General features: G+C 41.2%; 1 protein-coding gene across 2 annotated transcripts in view; it reads left to right on the forward strand.

The window, feature by feature from the left end:
• Positions 1–1,410: 1,410 nt before the first annotated feature.
• The window catches only part of LOC132835909 (A-kinase anchor protein 8-like), a 32,030-nt gene continuing 12,550 nt past the window's right edge, over positions 1,411–20,890 (forward strand). The window contains exons 1-6 of one of the 2 annotated variants that reach the window (XM_060855012.1): positions 1,411–1,502; positions 9,636–9,683; positions 11,487–11,682; positions 12,620–13,079; positions 13,925–14,036; positions 14,515–14,543. In XM_060855012.1, coding sequence (XP_060710995.1) covers positions 1,484–1,502; positions 9,636–9,683; positions 11,487–11,682; positions 12,620–13,079; positions 13,925–14,036; positions 14,515–14,543 — 864 coding nt within the window. In that variant the 5' untranslated portion in view covers positions 1,411–1,483. Of the gene's footprint in view, positions 1,503–9,635; positions 9,684–11,486; positions 11,683–12,618; positions 13,080–13,924; positions 14,037–14,514; positions 14,544–20,890 lie in introns of both variants that reach the window. The other variant, XM_060855013.1, reaches the window with a different exon arrangement.

The following is a 20,890-nucleotide window of genomic DNA, read 5'->3' on the forward strand; positions in this document are numbered from 1 at the left end:
ATGTCCCTCTAAACCTTTTCTATTCATATAGCAATCCTTTTAAATGTTGTAATTGTACCAGCCTCCACCACTTTTTCTGGCAGCTCATCCCATACACAAACGATCCTTCGTGTGAAAAGTTGCCCCTTAGTTCCCTTTTATATCTTTTCCCTCTTACCCTAAACCTATGCCTTCTCATTCTGGACTTGCCCACTCCTGGGAAAAGACCTTGTCTATTTATCCTATGCATGCCCTTCATGGTTTTATAAACTTAGATAAGATCACTCCTTAGCCTCTGACACTCCAGGGAAAACAGCCCCAGCCTATTCAGCTTCTTCCTATATTTCAAACCCTCCAATCCTCACGACATCCTTGTAAATCTTTTCTGAACCCCCTTTCAAGTTTCACAACTTCTTTCTGCTAGGAAGACTAGAACTTCTGGAGAGGTTAAGGCAGAATCTCTCGACATTTAAGACATGAAATGGTCATACGCCTTAGAGCTGGAAAATGGGGTGCCAGACCTGCTGAATTTATCCAACAATTTCTGTTCTTCACTATGTTGGACTGTCCAACTCCTTGAGCCTGGTCCTGCCATTCAGGAGGATTATGGTGGATCTATACATTTTCATGCATAACTGTTGATTCCTCTATTGACCAAGAATCTGTCTGTCTATATCTCTCAATCTAAATGTATCGTACTTTGCAGCAGTGAGTTCCAAAGGTAAACGACCTTCTGAGAGAAACAGTTCTTAGATTTACATATTTTCCCAATCAATCTGTAACACACCTCTGGAGTAGGGTAGAGGCGGAAAGTGTGGCGCTGGAAAGGACAGCAGGTCAGGTAGCATCACATTTCTGATGAAGAGCTTACGCCCCAAACGTCGATTGTCCTGCTCCTCTCGGATGCTACCTGATCTGCTGTGCTTTTCCAGCGCCGCATTTTTCGAGTCTGGTCTCCAACCTCTGCAGTCCTCAGTTTCTCCTGGAGTAAGTCAGACTTGAACCCAGGTATGCTCAGTTTAGGAAATGATTTGGAGATGCCGGTGTTGGACTGGGGTGTACACAGTTAAAAATCACACAACACCAGGTTATAGTCGAACAGGTTTAATTGGAAGCACACTCGCTCCGAAAGCTAGTGTGCTTCCAGTTAAACCTGTTGGACTATAACCTGGTGTTGTGTGATTTTTAACGGTTTAGGAAAAGAGGAGACTGGATGAAACAAGGGAAACATTTAACACCTGTCAAAGGCAAATAGGAGATTTGAAACGACAGGTAGACCCTGCACCTCCAGCAACATAAACATTAACCCGCTACACCACCCAATGATGAAGGGCGAAGGTGGAAAAGCTACATGTACGTCACAGTGGCCGACACATGACGCTGCAGCGTGACGTCTCTCACGTGCTGCAGACGCTGCGACGTGACGACGTCTTCACCCCCACGTGACTCCACGCTTTTGACGTCGCCAAGGGCCCGACCGTTTTCTTTCTGAAGCCGGACCACAATGGACGGTCGCTACGGAGGTGGGTGACAATCGGGCTCTCGTTTCCTTTTGCACTCACGACTCCACCTGCCTTATCAGCATTTGCGCGCTTGGTGAAAATCGACAAATTCCTTCTTTTTCAATTCCACCTTCCTGCACACCCCCAGTAAAACCCCTTACTATTGAAAGCCCGATTTTCTCCGTTGGCGCCCCCGTCGTTAGGTGTTTGTTTCTACCCCTCTGTCGGTTTATTTTCCCACGATGAGTAAAACCGCAGCATTGGCACGGTGGTGCCTCCCATCCAGGTTTCACGAATTGGTCTAGCTGCTGTTGGAGACATCTACCATTGGCTGGTGATGATATCAATCACCCTCCGAACAGCCGGGGGATGTCGAATTATTTTTACAGATGACTTAAATCCACTTTTATTCCAACCCTGGATATGTTTTTTTGGGGGGGGTGGGTGGGTAGGAGAATTACTGACGGGCACCTTCAGAAACAGAACCGATCCGTATTCAGTCAAATAAAAATTGTGACGCACGCGTGGTTAGCTGTCGCTTTTCTGTGACGGTTTTGAAGATTGGGTGTTTTCTGATCGGTTCCTGATTTTTCTTCTCCTCTATACATTTTAGTTTTATTAAATACTGTGTCCTGATTTGATGGCGAGGGACCTTTCTTTTTCCCCCACCGCCCTTTCGCTCCAATGCCCTATTCCCCGATTCCCTCGATCACCACAAAATGGCCGCCGCCACCTCCTACTCCAGGCGCGCTCCCCCCCTCTCCGAGCTCGCTCGCGCGCGCACGCACGCGCCACAAACCTGACACCCCAAATCGGCGTGATGTATTCTTTCCACTTCCCCGCCCTCAGCCCCCTTCTCTCTCTCTCTCTCTCTCCCCACCCCTCTCTCGCACCCCTCTAACCCCCCCACCCCTCTACCCTCCAACCTATCTGCCCCCCCACCACCGCTCTCCCTCTGTTTCTCTCCACCCATCTCACCACGCTCTCTCCATCCCTCTTTCTGTTCTCCCCCACCCAGTTATTCTTTCATGATGCTTCCCTGTTTGCAGTTTTACTTCATAGGTAGCTGTACTGTGGATGGTGTAAATCGGAATATTGGTGCCAAATTACTGCAATGTTATTGTAGTAATTGCTGACTAATTCTTGCCATTCATCTATTTCTCTATCTCTCCGATAAGACGTTATGAGCAGAGATTAGCAGAGAGGTATAGCGATTAGGTAATTGGTTGATGTGGATTGTATTTCAGACTGTTTTTGTTCAGTTGGATGTGTTGTCTGCAAAAATTTGATGATTGCTTCCTGTTGTAATGAACTGTAACATAAATGAAACTTGTGTAACACTCAGTGGAGTTGCCTTGGTGAATACAGAATTGGATATGATCTTCTAGTTCGGATTATTTTAAGATCTGCCTTGGGAATGAATTTAAAAATAGCATCCGAGTGCCTTGTATTAATGGTTGTTGTTACGTAATGTTTGCCAACATGAGGGCTTGATTTCACGTGAGTTCACTCATGGAGTCAAAGAGATGTACAGCACGGAAACAGACCTTTCAGTCCAACTTTTGCACGCTGACCAGATACCCTAAATAAGTCTCGCCCCATTTGCCAGCATTGGCCCGTCGCCCTCTTTAAACCTTCCTATTTATATATCAATCCAGGTGTCTTTTAAATGTTGTAATTGTACTAGCCTCCATCACTTCCTCTGGCAGCTCATTAAGTTCCCCTTTTAAATCCTTCCTCTCTCACCGTAAACCTATGCCCTCTAGTTTTGGACTCCCCCACACTGGGGAAAAGACCCTATCTATTTACCCTATCCATGCCTCTCATTTTATAAACCTTGATTAGGTCACTTATAAACCATGTCCAGGGAAATAGACCCAACCTATTCAGCCAGTCCTTTTAGCTCAAATCCTCCAACTGTGGCAACATCCTTGTAAATCTTTTCTGAACTCTCTCAAGTTTTACAGCATCCTTTCTGTGGCAGGGGGACCAGAATTGCATGTAGTATTCCAAAAATGGCTGAACTAATGACCTGTACAGCTGCACTATGACATTCCAACTCTTATACTTCATATGCTGACCAATAAAGGCAAGCACACCAAATGCCGCCCTCACTGTCCTACCTGTGACTCCACTTTCAAGTGAACTTGCACTCCAAAGTCTCTTTGTTCAGCAACACTCCCCAGGACCATATCATTTTTTTTTCAGGCCAGTGACAAGCAGTGCCCTTCACATCAAAGGGCAATGCTCTGTGATGATCCCTGTTTTTTTTTTTCCTTTTTTTCTTTACCCCCGCACTACCACCAGGACCATATCAGTAAGTGTGTAAGTCTGCTCTGATTTGCTTTTCCAAAATGAAGCACCTTGGATTTATCTAAATTAAATTCCATCTGCCACTCCTCAGCCCAATGGCGCACTTCACTGCTACGTCTCCAATTTTGGTGTAATCTGCTAACCATACCTCCTTTGTTCACATCCACATCATTTATATAAATGATGAAAAGCACTGGACCCCTCACCAATCCTTGTGCACAGGTTTCCTGTCTGAAAGGCAACCCTCCACTCCCACTCTGTCTTTTACCTTGGCGCAAGTTCTGTATCCAAATGTTAATTCTCCCTGTATTTCATGTGATCTAACTTTGCTAACCAGTCTACCGTGAGGAATCTTTGTCAAACGCTTTACTGAAGTCCATATACATCACACTCACCTTACCCTTATCAATCGTCTGCGTTACTAATTGAAAAAACTCAGCCAAGTTAGTGAATCATGATTTCTCATGGACAAAGCCATGTTGACTGTTCTCAATCGGTGCTGAAAATGTGTTGCTGGAAAAGCGCAGAAGGTCAGGCAGCACCCAAGGAGCAGGAGAATTGACGTTTCGGGCATGAGCCCTTCTTCAGGAATGAAGGGCTCATGTCCGAAATGTCGATTCTCCTGCTCCTTGGATGCTGCCTGACCTGCACTTTTCCAGTAACACCTTTTCAGCTCTGATCTCCAGCATCTGCAGTCCTCACTTTCTCCTATCCTTAATCGGTCTTTACCTTTCCAAATGCATTTAATCCTGTACCTCAGGTTTCCGTCCACCATCAATGTCAGGCTCACTGGTCTGTAGTTCACTGACTTTTCCTCACCACCTTTCTTAAATAGTGACTCCACAGTAGCCAACCTCCAGTCTTCCAGCACCTCAACTGTGGCTATCGATGATACAAATATTTCACTTCCCTAGCTTCCCTCGGAGCTCTAGGGTTCGCCTGATCACGTCCTGGGAATTTACCTTCCTTAATTCCTTTTATGCTGTCTAGCACCGCCACCGACATGAACTATTTTCAAGATGTTGGTGATATTTCCCCATGTTCTATACCTTCCATATCCTTCTCCAGAGTAAACGTTGATGCAATATACTTGTTTAGTATCTTCTCAATTTCCTGTGGCCCCACACGTAGGTGGCCTTACTGATAGTTGTCCTTCTGTCCTAAATGTATTTGTAGAATCCCATTGGATTCTCCTTAACCCTATTTGCCAAAGCTTTCTCGTTCCCTCTTATTGCACTCCTGATTTCCCGCTTAAATGTACTCCTACTGCCTTTAAACTCTTCTAAGGGTTTAATCAATTTCTGCTGTCTATATCTGACACATGCTTCCTTTTTCTTGACCAAAACCTCAATTTCTCTACACTGACCAGCCTTGCCCTTCACCCTAACTGTCTCCAGATTCTTGTTACCCAGGAAAATGAAAATAGAGGGCCAAATTAGTGTATTGCCGTTTCTCTCTTGAACTGGAGGCATATCATGTGCTAGACAGTGCAGTGTACATATGACTTCTAAGGTAATATTTGTCACAGGTGCATGTTAGATTATAAATTATACGTGGTTATATTCTGTCACTATAACATTGAGTATTACCACTGCTTTGTAATATTGGCTATACTGAGGTGGAGGCGATGGTCTGTGTTGCCCACCACTAAGTTTGTTGTTGAGTCTAGTAATGTCTGTTGTCGAATAAAGCCAGTTGGTTCACTAACATCCTTTAAAGAGAAATGTTACCCTTGCCTGGTCTTACCTACAAGTGACTTCAGGTGCACACCAACATGGCAAAACATTTAACTGCCCTCCGAAATGGCCGAGCAAGCTGTTCAGTTGCAACCATCTCTACAAAGTCTCAGAAAAAAAAATCAGATGGGCCACCTGCACTTCAGCACTGGAAATGACAATGGCAAACGCAGCCCTTTTGACACCGTGTAAAGTTGTCCTTATCAACATGTGTGGGCCAGTGCCAGAATTGGGAGAACTGTCTCAGACCATTCAAGAAGCAATCTGACATAGTCATACTCTCAGGATTGTACCTTACAGACATTATCTCAGACACTATCTACTGCCATGACAAACCCAGCGGAGGTAGTGGCACAGTGGTATACAATCAGGAGGGAGTTTCGTTGGTGTCATCAAGTAACAAGAAATTCCATTCTTGACCTCATCCTTGCCAGTCTGCCTGCAGATACATCTGTTCATTACAAGGATTGTGCAGTGGTCACTGTTGAGACCCAGTCCAGCCCTTACATTGATAATTCCGTACATCGTGTTGAATGGGTACAATAACCATGTTAAATTGGACAGACTTTGAACAGCAACTTGAGACTGGCCATCTCTGAAGCACAGTGGGCTAACAATAGCAGAACTGAACACTGTCAAAATTTGCAACCTCATATCCCCACTCTACGATCACTGTCAAGCCAGGTGATGAACCATGTTCAGTGAAGAGTGCAGGAGGGCATGCGAGAAGCCACACCAGCATATCTAACAATGAGGTCAACTTGGTGAAGTTACATAACAGTGCTACCTGTGTATCAAACAGCACAAGCAACAAGTGATGGAACTAAGTAATTCTGCAACCAAAAGATTAGATCTAAACTCTGCAGTCCTGTTGCAGCCAGTCATGAATGATAATAGACGTTGAACAACTCAGTGACAAAAGAAACTTCCACAGACATCGTGGTCTTCAGCTAAGGCTGAAGCATGTGCAGTAATTGTCAGCCAGAAGCAATGATTGGATGAACTATCTCTGCATGCCCCAGGGTCACATGCCAGTCTTCAGCCAATTTGGTTCTTTTGATGTAATGGTTTGAGTCACTGGATACAGTGAAGTCTGTAATCCCTGACAATGTTCAGGTGAAGTACTGAAGATGTTCCAGACGTTTCTGCACCTGTAGCTAAGCTGTTCCAGGGAAAACAAAACTTGTCAACAGGCGAGTAGCAGTGAGGGAATGGATTTTGATTGCTGAAAATGCGATGGAGGCAGGTTCAATCGAGGCATGAGGTAAGCATCAGTTGGTTCTTTGGATAGAAATGATGTGCAGGGTTATGTGGAAAAGATTGGACCAAATGTCCTTCTGGGTGCTCAAATCTGTGATCATCCAGGCTATCAAGCACCACTTTATTACCAATAGTATTAGCAGTGATTCCCATTTTGAATTCTGCCACTGTCATTCAGCTCCTGACCTCATTACAGTGTTGGTTCAAACATGGACAGAAGAGTGACTTCAGGTGTGAGGAGAGTATAACTGCCTTTCAGTCAAGGCTGCATTTGACAGTATGGCATTGAGCAACCCAAGTAAAACTGGAGTCTGGAGAAATTGTTGAAAGGAATTAAACTCTGGAATCCTGCCTGGCATAATGAAAGATAGTTGTAGTTGTGGTTGTTGGAGGTCAGTCATCTCTGTTCCAGAGCACATTTCCAGAAGTTCTTCTGCGTATTGTCCTCGGCCCAAACGTCTTCATCTTGTTTCATCATTTACCTTTCCTCCATCATGAGGTCATAAGTGGGGATTTTCACGAACGATTGTGCCGTGTTTAACGCCATTTACAATGACTCCGATTCTGAAACATCTAAATGTAGTAAGACCTGGATAATATCTAGGCTTAAGCTGACAAGTGGTAAGAAACACAAATTAAACCATCACTCCTTAACCATTGTCAATACTGAATTCTCCACTATCAACATTAAAGGGTTATCATTGACTCGAAACTGAAATGGGGGAGCCATACAAATAGTGAGGACAAGAAGTCCGGAATCTTGCAGTAAGTCATGAATGATGGCAACTCTCCCTGACTCAAACCTGCCCGTCATCTAAAAGGAGTATGATAAAATGCTCTCCAATAGCCTGATTGAGTGCAATGTCGACAACAATAAAGCTTAACACCAACCATGATCATGCAGCCTCCTTAGTTGGCACCACCTAGAAAAAAAATCACTTCCTGCACCACTGACACTCAGTAGCAGCAGTATGTACCACCTGCAAGATACGGTGGAGAAATTTACCAAGGCTCCTTCGGCAACATGTTTCAAACCTGCAACCACTTCCATCAAGAAGGACCAGGGCAGCAGATACGTGGGAGCATGACTATCTCCTTCAAATTAGAGTGGTGAGTGACTTGGAAGTCTATTGATGATACTTCTGTGTTTGAGTCAAACGCCTGGCATTCCCTTTCCAATGGCAATGTGAGTCTTCCTGCAGCAAATATATAGTGGATTTTCAAGAAGGCAGCTCTCCAATGCCTTCTAGACATGTCATCACTGGCTGCGCCAGCACTTATTGATTATATTCCTATGATTGGAAAAAGTCCGAACATATTGATCATTACTAATTCTTTTATTGTCATTTCCAGATAATAAAATGAAGTTGTTAAAATCGTACACTGTAGTCCTTTGTTTTCTGTGCTATATGTTGCATATTTGAGAAACACATGTAGCTGATATGCTGTTATTAATCGTGTACTTGCTTATATCTCTTGAGATTTCATAAAAGTAATCCTATACAAAACTTGGTTCTTTTAATGTCATTACAACATTTCTCGTTTATACTGGCTGAATTTTGTTACAAAGTTTGCACGGATTGGAATGATGTAACATGCTATCATTTGTCTACTTGCCTGTGGCAAAATCCTCTGAAATTTGATATTGGCTGAGATATATAGGATGTTGCCAAGCATATGCCTTAATGCCTCCACATTGGGGTAATTATCATGCATTGTTCGTAAGTTGCAATTAGGAAGCACTGAAACATCTAATCAGTTTTCTTTTTAAAGCAAACGTGTGATAAAAATATACTCCTTTATATGATAGGGTGTATAGGTGTTAGTAGTATCTTATAATGGGCTATTCAGATCGAAACCATATACCTGTTTGTTTTTATTTAATTACATCATAACCTGTTCTAATGTTGAATGTAGTTGGAATGTGTTGACAAGACTGCAATAAGCTACATTTGCTTGCTAGAAACTGTTATGATCTTCCTTTTTTTTCCCAATAAATTCACAAAACAAGTTGATTCTTGAATGTTTTACATCTCTCTACAGTCATTTGATTTATTGCTGCATGTTTATTCTTCTGTAATGTCTTTAATTGTTAAGGTTTCCCCTCTCATTTCCATCTTTCCTTAACCTAAAACAGTTCTGTGCTAAATTGATGCCTATCTCGAGGTGAGTTAGGGTTATATAATCTGTTTTTCAACGTGTCCGGCAGCTACAGTTTCTTGGTCTGAATGACTTCTAATAATTGTGGATGTTGAGTTTTAAACCTTCTCCGAGAATGTATTTTGCTTTAGTGTTTAATGCATCAGTTTACCAGTGATGTGGTAATCCCATGCATTTTGAGAGGTTGAATAGGTATATCCTTTTGTACTGCACAAGTGGTAAAATTTCTGGTTTGGGAAAGTGGATATTGGGGAAGTGGTGGAATCCATTAGGTTTACAACAACTGCTGTGTTGAATCTGTAGCTATGTAATGAATATGGTGAATACTATACCAAATTAGATTAGATTCCCTACAGTATGAATCTGTTTATTAAATTCATCTCTTCAGCTTCAAATCACCTGTCAGTATTCATTTGGCTTGCATGAGTTCCTTCAGTAGAAGAGATGAGAATATTGACAATTCAGCCTTGGGTCACCTGCAAGAATTGTTTGTTTTCTAACTTATTGTGCACAATTTAACTTCTTAGTTATGTTGAGCTGAATTACCTCATCATTGCCATTGTAACAAATTATGCCAGGTTCTTCTGGCTTTTACTTCCTTACAAATAACAATGAAGTGCATTTTTGTGAAATCGTTGAAGTATCAGTTGAGTTGATGATTAGTGTCTGATTCTGTTTTCCTTAGAGTACGGAGAGGATGATGCTTGGAATGCGGGAGGAGACGATGGTCAAGGTGATTTGCTTTCACTTTATCACTGAAGTTCCAGAAGTGGGAAGACATTGTAGGCTAATAGGGTCAGGAATTGCTATTTATAATGTACAGTGGAAGTCCATTATAACGTGGACATAGGGGTTCACAAAGTGTAACAGTTCCAACTGGGCCATCTTAAGAAAAATGTCTGATTTCTCTTATTTTGAAATTAATATTAAATGACATCTTTCTAGTATTCATGGGAACTCTGCAAATTCAGTTCATTTGAAACGTAATGGACTTTCACTGTGTAAGGAATAATGGGTTGAATAGGAGGGCATGTCTTGGAATCAATTAATGTTGATGCCCAAATTTGTTATATTGGACATAAATTAAGTAGTAAGCTATGTTATTGGTTATTTACTAGATGAGTAATTCTGGAACCTGGACTAACGATCTATCAAATTATATAGTCGTAGCTATGGGTATTTAAATTCATTTATTAAAGTGCTAATAATCTGTAATACTGATATTTCTGGATTATTGTAAAAAGCTATTTAGCTTGCTGTTCTTTAAGGTAGGAAATCTACCACCCTTATCTGGTTTGGTTGATTCTTAACTGCCCTCTGAAATGGCCTAGCAAACAACTCCATTGTATCAGACGTGCTAAAATGACATTTGGAAATAGGTAGGGTTAAGCACACTTACAAGAATGACATCTGTTTTCCTTCACTTTAATTGTCTGGTCTCTTGAGGCTAGTTGTCAATGTACAATGACATAGTACAAAAAAAACTAATGCACAGTGATACTCAAGATTTTATATAGTACTTGACAAAGTTGCCCTCGGGAGAACTTGAGGAAGGCATATTTGTTTTGCTACCGAGAGACTTAAACCTTTTGGATAATTTTGTGAGATTGGTGGTCAGATTTTAGTATCTGCTTGTGATTGACATATTCAACAATACTGCAATGAAATGAGAATGGCATTCCCATCCCAAACCCCTTGCCTGCTTAGGTATTTCATTGCTAAGTTTGCCTTTTTATCTAAACTTGCCATTGTTTAAAGGTTGGAAATAAATTAGCTGGTGCTCCAAAATGGAATTACATAAAGGAATGTGATGACTTGTAAATCCGTTTTCTTAGAAAACATTTCTCAGGTCAGAGGTGATTTAAATTAACTGATGCAACTGTATATTGAACTCTCAGGTTTTATAATTCTAATTTGTCAGAGTTAAGTTGCTTATTGCATAACATGGATTTGAATACCTGTACAATTAGATGTTTGAAGAATATTCTGTTTATGACAAAGCAATTTGTTGGAATAAGTGGACGTTGTCTAAGACCAGAGGGCGTAAGTGCTTTTGAGGGGATCCAAGGCGAATGTTTTTCACCCAAGCTGCATCTGGATGGACACTTAAAATGGCAGGGTATAGTAAGCTATGGCCCAAGTACAGGTAAATTGAATTAGTGTATTTAGTTCTTTGTAGATATGGTGGAGCAAAGGGCCTGTTTCTGTGCTCTGTGTCTGACATTTCCTCCGAATCCAGAATAAATTAGAACACCGTCTTAAAATGAGATCTAGGCCATTTCTGAGTAAAGTTGGGAAGCAAATAAATCTAGAACTGTTTTCACCTTTGAAGATGCGAATATTGGGACCACTAATCTTCAAAAGGGATTAGTGTTGTTTTGAGGCATATGATTGATGGGTAAATCAAGTCTGTGTGCATTAGTTATGATCTTATTGAATAGTGGTACAGGCTTTGGTTGAAAGTCTGTTCTTCTGACTTGATATTTCAATTTTTTTCCTAATCTGAATGTCTGATCTTTTGTTTTGTTTCTGTTAGGGTATGATGGCTATGATTACAATTACAACCAAGATAATTCAGAAAATTATTCAGGAAATTATGGCTATAACTCTGGCAATAAAGCTTGGGAAGCTCCTAAAAACACTAACACAGATTCCATCATCGCTAAGATCAACCAACGTCTGGACATGCTCTCTCAGTTAGAGTGTGATAAAACTTCAGGCCAACACAACAGGTATCTTCTGGAAGGTCACTAAATGGTAAAATGCTGCACACATAAAATGAAGAAATTGGCACTTGGGACTGATGTGACACTTCAAATTTAAATAGGCTGGCACACATTTCTTCTTTCCTCCCTCCACCCTCGCCTAGCCCCAAAGAAACATTCGCGCTTTTCTTCACTATGGTGAGAAACCCTGATTTATTCATTATTTTAACCCTTATCGAAATTAAAACTTAACTTTTAAATTGACTCAATTAAGCATGAATTGAATGCTTAAGGCTTTAACTAACAATTCATTGTTTAAAACAAAATTATAGCTAATGTTTTGTGTGGTATTCTATGCCAGATTAGCCAGATGCAAGACTTAATCTTAATTTAAGGCCACTAGGATTGTTGGCATAATTGTTTTGTTTATCATACGGGATATTCCAACTATGAATATGTCAAATTACTGTTTGCATTAAAATGTATGCTTCATGATGTGCAGATTATAGAATGCTGTAATTGTTTTGTAAAATCTCCCTTCTTTCCAGCAATTAGGTTAAGTTTTTGAGGATGGCATCCAGCAAATGAACATTTGTGATGGGGGTTGGGGTGGAGAATAGAACATTGGACAGTTGACGTGAACCATTTGTCTCCAAAGATTGCTGTTGGCCAAATGAATTGTTTTCCAATTTCTATGAAGGAAAGTTGGATATTGAGCGATTGCAGGCTGGTCACCCCATTACTTACACGTGTATTTGTCTTTTTGGTTTCAGTAAGCCACCTTTTGCTGCTTTATTTAGTAATTTAGACATTGTTTACAGATGTAGAAGTAAAACCTCAGACGCCATGATTACCTGAAATATCCTGTTTAGTTTTTAGTCTGCTGTCAGTTGAGTGGCAGGCTTTTGCCATCGTCCTTTCCAGCTACTGATTAGATTCCTTGCTTGCTCTGCAACTCTTTCAGGTTTGCACCTTATGAGTCCTATGACTCCAGGTCTTCAATGAATGACCATGATCCGTACAGATCTGGCTACGGCTATGGTTACGGTGATTCTGGACCTAATTATAACGATTCCTATGGAGGTCACTATGACCACTACGACAACTCCTACGGGACTCGCAGAGATCAGTACCACAACAGAGCATATAGTAGTCAACGGGGTCAGAATTGGTCTAGAGACTGGGCTCCAAATAAGAGAGCAAACTGGAATGACCCCTACATGCAGCCTGGAGGTTCCAGGCGGATGTCTGGACACTGGAATGAGCCAATGGGAGGCAGAGGCTTCAATGCTGCCTCCTCCACCAGAAATCTCCCTTCACTCTTCTCCCCAAACATTATCCCCATGGACCTGTTCCGAGCTCAAGGCTCGGCAAGAGCGTTTGGTGGCAGACTGAGAAGGAGAGACAAGAATCGAAACAGAGGCGTAAGTACCTTTTTTAAACAATGCACTTTATTTTAATCAGTAGCCAGCGGGTATGATCAATGAAAGATCAAAATGGCCAAGTTACAGGATATTTCTTTGTAGTGGAATGTCCATCTCCCTTTTTTATTATCCAGAAATGAGGTGTTCCCTTTGCTCAATAGCTTGCCATTAAGCATAATATTCACATTTTTAACCAGCTGCCTTACTGAGAATCTGAGGAAGAAGCAGGTTTTTGGACATCTGAGTGATTTTTAAGGTAGTGTAGTGAGGTAGGACTGTCTTTAAGGTAATTCATTGTGTGAAATACTTGAGTGTTACGGCTTGATGTAAGACTCTGAATGTCTGTCTTTTCTTCCTGTACTCATGCCCAAACCCCTTCCTCAAAAGCTTGCGTCTCTGGTCCATGTGAGCCAAGTTGATGTGTGATGGTCGTGTACGAGCATTACTGGGTATTGATTTGAGGGTCTGTTAGGGCAGGGATTGCACTTTGTTGAGACTGATTCACTGTACTGCAACTGCTATTTAAGTGGAGAGCCAGTCTCTCAAACTGGGATATTTGAGGGCTTTCTTGGTCGGGTGATTAAGAGGTATGAAATGTGTACTAAGCCATAGAAAAAACCCTTCCAGGAAGGACGATCGGCTATGGTATGCTTTTCCATCAAATTGCATTGTTCGGAAATGCCCTCCATGCATTTGCAGTTGCTTTAGGATTGTTAAATTTGTTTATTTCAAAGTGCTATAATATCTGAATATAATTAACTGATATTCAAAGATAAACGTTAAATTGTCAAACAAATGTTTTAAGTTCTGAAACGTGATTGCCAATTGTTTTTGCTTTATATCAGAGAAAGAAGGTTATAGGTGGCCCAGGTAGGAAGAGGAAACAGTCAACAAGTAGCACGGAAGATCCTGAAAACAAACAAGCTAAAACAGATGATGGTGAAGATTCTGATGCTGGTACTGAACACTGCAATGTTATTTACTTGGACATTCTGTACTGTTGATAAATGAGATGAGTGCATGCAAGTTTGAGGCCAGGTTTGAGCTATTGAATAGAGTTGATGAACAAATGAGTTGGGAACTGCAATGCTGTTTATTTTGGTGATGGCTGAAGGTGGGGCTCTGTCATGCTGTACATTAGAATGCAATATGCTGAAGGAAAAAAATCATTTTACAAAAACTTGGAAGACCTGTCCAAATGTAAATATAGGGAGGAAGAATGGTTCTGCTTCTAATCCATTATTTATGGTGACTGAAACATTGCAAGTTATTGGAGGACAGTGCAAATTAGAAAATGTGCATATCATCCAGTGAAAGCAGTGTTGTTATTTATTTAAGACTTCTGTAACAAATCAGAAAAAAGTTAATGTTGCTATTCTTAAAAATCTTAAACAGTAACTGTTCAAAAGCAATTGTTTTTGTTTCTTTATTGTAGAAGACAAGGAAGATGATGGGGCTGAATCAGTAAGTAAAACTTCTGTTGAAGACTTTCTTGTTGAAGTACCTGAATAGGTAGGGCATGAATTAGGACTTGGTATGGTTTTGCTGCTCAAAGTTGAAATTGCTTTGCTTTGATTTGGCCAGGAAGGATGTTTTTGTTTAGAAAGGTGGAGTTAGGGAAGCAAGAAGATTTCTGAAGTTTGTTAGTGTGTTACTTCTCGCTGGTTCAGTGGTAGCATGTGCTTTTTCTGTGCAGTTGCGTTCAAACCCGACTACAGTGAAAAGAGCGCTCGTACCCTAGGCCAACAATTTAATTGTAGTGTTGAGGATACTTCGAGCTGCTTTAATGTTAGGAGGGTGGGACTACAAAAATGTTTTTCATTTACTTCATTATTGTGGTGATGTGTTTTAATGCTATATGTCTGGGAATCACTTTGACATCCTGGAATCATTCCTTCCAAGAGAATGGTTTTTACATGCAAGGAATAGCATGTATGAATGTGTTAGGTTGTGCTGTGCAACTGATCCATGGTTGGCACTTCAAATCTTTCTGGTATGGTTTTGGAAGTCTGCAAGCTGCTACATTTCTAGGTGCAATTCCTGGTCTGTGCTTTTCATGAATTTTTTTGATGGGCTGTGAACCTAGGATATGTCGGCAGTGATTCATCCCAATTGCGCTAGCAAACCACCACTTTGAACCTGGAATCATAAGTGCCCATGCCGTGCTGTTAGGAAGTAATGATGATTGCAGTATAATTAGAAGTATCATCTCAAAATCAAGGAGACTTATGTGAGGTTGCTATTGTAAATGGCAAAAATGGTTGCTGAGAAATGGGTAAAAATTGTTTGTATTGACGGAGTAGTTTGTTCAGGATTGAGTGAGCCACATGAGTGAGTTAGCTAGCGGTCTGCATTGACCTTTGAAACTTTAGTATTCAGTTGTAGTTATTAGTGTCATGTGAGGTTTGTTATGATTTCTAATCAGTTGAGTGCAAGTTTACAAAGAAAATTCAGAGATAGGAATTTCTTTATTTAACTAAAATGGATTATGAAAGTTGTTCAATATAAAATTGTCACAGACCAGTGAAACACTTGCAATAAATTAACCTTTAATCTGTTTAAAACAAGTTATTTTTGAAGTTTCTTTAGGGATAGAGAAGATGATTATTAACATTCAAGATTAGTCTGCTTGGGTTCGAGTTGCACCCGCTCCAGAGATGTATAACAGCATCTCTGAAGAAGTTGATTAGAAAATATCTGAAACTAGTAAAGGAGGCAAAAAAAAAATCATGATTCGAAATAAGTCTGCATGGTATAATATAGCTTGTTCCTGAAATTGGTTTTAATGCTTGATGTATAATTCAGCAGCTGTCATTGCTTCTGAAGTTCACTTGTATTTTCTTGTACAAGTGGGTTCCTCAGAATGGCATCTTTTCAGAGAGAAAATGAGTCTTAGATTCCTCAGTGGGCACAGTAGTTTTAGCAAACTAAATATTTAAGTTTTCTTTCTCCCTCACACACTGCCTGGAGATGTTCATGATTTTTTTTTCTCCTTTTGGTCTGGTTATCAAAGGTACTGCTTGAAGTTTAGCACAATGGCTGTTCTTGGCTAGCTTTCTTTATGCAGCTCAGCCTCCTTTTGCTCGTAGTTTCCTGTTGGCCCTTTGAACCTGCTCCACAATTTAACATCATCATGACTGGTCATCTAACTCAGTATCGTTATCCTGTTTTCTCCTCATACTCTTTAGTCCTAAGCAAAGACTCTCGCGCTCTCTCTCACTCATTCACTCATGCCCGTTTTCAGGTTGGTGTTGCTACCAACATGGATGACCATATGTATGCATATCATTCTGCATCTTCCATATACCACTGAAGCTTCTCTGCATCCTGCTCACAGTATACCCTCTCATTGAACTTTGTGTTATCTGCAAAAGTGGAGGTATTACATTTAGTTCTCTCCTCTAAATCATGAATATATATTATGATTGATTCCTGTCTACCAACATGTTGTCAGTTCATTTCAGTACATGACCTTTGATCCCATGTGCATGGTAATCTCTTAGGTGGGACTTTAAATTCATGTAAATTATATCCATTTGCTTGTCCTATCTACTTGTTACATCATCAAATAATTCCCGCTTATTTGTCAGACACAGCTTTCACGTAAATCCATGTTGACATTGTTTGAGCCTGTCATAGTCTTCCAGTTCAAAAACACAAAATAGCGGGCTTGTTAATTTTGAGCAATGAGAAGTTTTGCAAAAAAGTCAGTTATGCTGAGCCCACTTAAAATTATTCCTCCCATCTACTATTTCTTTAGAAATGCGAGAATTCTATTCTCATTTTCTGTTTTGGTATTTCAAGAGTTTTACATAGTCTGGGCAACTAGTAGGAGAGACTAAAACCTGAGGGCCCAGCTTCAGTGAAAGGAAGACCCTTCAGAACGGGGGTAAGGTTGAATTTCTTCAACCAAAGGGTGGTGCACCTGTGGAACTCATTGCCACACAAACTGAAGGTAAAGTCATTAAATGTCTTTAAGACAAGTTTATTGTTGTAAAGGGCATCAGAGTTATGGGAAGATGGCAGGAGAATGGGGTTGAGAAACATATTAGCCATGATTGAATGGTGGAGTAAACTCTGGGCTGAATGACCTAATTCTGATCCAGTATCTTGTGTGTCAGCAATCCACTTGGATCTTACAACTGTGCAGTGAGGAACTTTTTTTTTCAGTCTGTTCTGTTTGGCTGAATTAAGAATATACTTTTTTTTTAAACAAAATCTTTAATCTCTCAACAGTATTATTAATGACTGGCAACTAGCCAAACTAACTAGAATGAGTGGAGATGTACTTTTCTGGCAAAGTAACCATGTCTCCTGAAGTAGTCTTAGTCATTGAAACTGACCCTTGGTCCAAATCTGACATGCCAACCAATTTTCCCACATTAAACTAGTTCTGTTTGCCTGCATTTGGTCCATATCCTTCTGAACCTTTCCTATTCATGTACCTCTCCAAATGTCTTTAAAACGTTGTAATTGTACCTGCATCTACCAATTACTTTGGCAGTTCATTACATGTAAATACCACCATCTGTGGGATAAGTTAACCGTAAGATCCCTTTTAAATCTTTCTCCTGTCACCTTAATTTGGACGCCCCTATCCTATGGGAAAGACCTTTGCTATTCACCGCATGACTTTATAAACTTCTATACAGTAATTGTTGTACCTCCTATGCTCCGTGGGGAAAATGTGCCAGCATGTCCAGCCTCCATAACTCAAATCATCCAGTCCCAGCTGCATCCTTGTGGATCTTTTCTGCACCCTGACCAATTTAATTGTATCCTTCGTGTATCAGGCTGACTGGAATGGTACACAGTACTTTAAAAGTGGCCTTGCCAACATCCTGTACAACTGAAACATAATGTCTCAACTCGTATAATCAATGGCCTGAGTAATGAAGGCAAGCTGTGCCAAAAACCTCCTTAACCATCCTGTTTACTTGTGACACAACTTTCAAGGAACTATGTGAAATAACTCTGGCCACTTGAGTGAACAGAACCTCTGACACTTGGTTGAATTTTTTTGTAGGTGTGTGTGTTGCTCGCTGGCCAGCATTTATTGCCACTCCCTAGCTGCCCTTGTGAAGGTGATGGTGAGCTGCCTTGAACTGCTGCAGTCCACCTGATGTAGGTTGACCCACAATGCCATTAGGAAGGGAATTCTAGAATTTTGATCCAGTGATAATGAATGAACCCACTTTCAAGTCAGGATGGTGATTGACTTGGAGGGTAACTTGAAGGTGGTGATGTTTCCATATATCTGCAGCCCTTGTCCTTCTAGATGGAAGTAGTTGAGATTTTGGAAGGTCCAATCTGAGAATCTTTGGTGAATTTCTGCAGTAGGTAGTGCACACTGCTATTATTGAGTGTTAGTGGTGGAGGGAGTGGGTGCATGTAGATATAATTCCAATCGAGCAGGCTACTTTGTCTTGGATGGTGTCAAGCCTCTTGAGTGTTGTTGGGGCTGCACTCATCCAGGCAAGTGGGGAGTATTCCATCACACTCCTGATTTGTGCCTTGGAGATAGTGGACAGATTTTGAGGAGTCAGAAGACAAGTTACTCACTGCAGTATTCTAGTTTCGGACCCGCTGTTGTAGCCACTGTTTATGGTGAGTCCAATTGAGTTTCTGCTCAGTGGTAACCTCCAGGATTGTGATAGTGGGAGAATTCAGCGATGGTAACACCATTGAATTCCAAGGAACAGCAGTTAGATTGTCTTGTAATCATGATGGTCTTAGCCTGGCATTTGTGAGGCTCGACTGTCATTTGCCACGTGGCAGTCCAAACGTGGATATTGTCCAGATCTTGTTGCATGTGCACATAGACTGTTTCAGTATCTGAATGTTGTGCAATCATCTGTGAACATTCCCACTTCTGGCTTATGTTCATATCTGTCAGCCAGGGGTTCCTGATTGGACCAGGTGACCCATTTTGGTCGACATGGCTGATCTTGTTACAATCACTACATCCCTCCCCCTCTAAATCCAGGGACGTAAGCCTATTCTTGTAGCTTCACATGGGCATTTTCGCCCCAGATCGAGTTCGTCTGATACGGATGGTGTGTACTGGATTGTAATCTGCCTCTTGCTCCTGAAGCATCTTGGAAGAAATTCATCCACCTTTTCAGGTGGTAAATGCATCACTACTGCGACATCCATTGTGTCCATCTCAGATTCCATGGTTTCTTTGATACTAGATGGAAGAGAACCCATAGATTCCAATAGCCTTTCTCAATGTTCTGAGACACTGCATATGTTTTGCTCTTGCCCCATTTGCTAGTTTGCAGCAGCAGTGTTCAAATCCTCCTTGCGAATCCAAATGGGTATGCTGCAGGGCCATTTCTGTGCTGTCGGCACCAAACATCATCCCCTGAAGTTAACTGCCTCTCTTGCTTAGAGAAATCTTGTGTAACTGACTGAGGGATGGTTGGATAATCAAATAGAAATCAGGACAGTTTGGTATTTATTGAAATTGTAGGCTGTTTCTTTAAACCTACGTTCAAAGTTTGAACTGCTCTTTCTGCCTGACCAGGGAATTGTGGTCTGTTTTGGTATTGATGGAATTTTCTCACACCTAAGATGCTCACCAAACCACCTTTGCACTACTTGAACATATTTCCGCTCTACATCAGCCAGAATCCAGGAACCATATGTTATTGGGCTGTTTATGAGCCAACACTACTCCACTATCTTACGGGGAAGCATCACATGTCAGCACCTGATCTAGCTTAGGATCATAGTGTAGCCACATCTTAGACAATAGCTGCTGCTTCATTTCCATGAAGAAAGATTATGTCGAGACCTGAGACCACTTCCAAGGCTGACCCTTTTTCAGCAGGAGATGTATGGAAGCCAGAATACATATGGACTTTTATAATAATTCACAAGCCCAAGGAGAAACCTAAGACACTGGTGTCAGAATGGGACACCTTTGATCGCCCTCGCTTTATCTTCCAACAGGTGCAACCTGTTCTTGTTGACTGTGTAGTTCAAGTTGGTCTCTTGGGGTGCCTGGAACACATTTTCTTTTCTAAGTTGTGTCCCTGTCTAAGGATTATGTCCAAGTTGTCTAAGTGCTCTTTAATGGTCTTTTCTTTTATTAGCACAGCATTCAGATAAATGGTGACCTGCGGTAGACTTTTGTAAAATATTCTCCATGCACACATACATTCACATACCCATACTTCTGCCTATATAAGGACCTTGTGACGACTTAACCAGATGCTTATTTTAGTTCTAATTTGGGTGTTGCTAAATAACTTAACTGTTTCAAGCCAGATGTAGGTGAGCTTTCCAAGGTGCGCACTTCTAGATTTCTCTTAGTCAATTCAGGCCTAGTGGCAAGATTGAACAACTCACGTTTTCCAAATAACAGCATGATGCTCGAAATGCTTACCCCAACTCCAAGACGACTACTATGAATGAATTTCTTTAGTATATTTTTTTCTCCTGTTGCCACTGAAAGAACTCTACAGAGGTTGGCATCCCATGACCATGTCACGCATTATTCTATGTGGACTGTCTTTGACACTGATCCCATTCTGTCAGCCAGCTAAGTGAATATTTACCTGTCAGCCAGGACTCTGGCCAGGTTATCAGCCCTAATAAGGGAACTCATTGTGAGGCTCATCTAGCTGGAGGGTAGTGGAGGCAGTAGGGCCTGGGCTCTAGGGCTTTGCAGTTGCTGTTCTGGAAAATGGCGGTAGCTGGCGGTTGGAACGCGGTACAATTCTATGGCCAGGTTCATGCTGCAGAGCGGCTGCGCTGCCTACGTGCTGTTTATCTCTCACAGGTACCACAGCAACATGAATTTC

Source organism: Hemiscyllium ocellatum, chromosome 45, assembly GCF_020745735.1.
Source record: "Hemiscyllium ocellatum isolate sHemOce1 chromosome 45, sHemOce1.pat.X.cur, whole genome shotgun sequence".
Lineage (NCBI taxonomy): Eukaryota > Metazoa > Chordata > Chondrichthyes > Orectolobiformes > Hemiscylliidae > Hemiscyllium > Hemiscyllium ocellatum.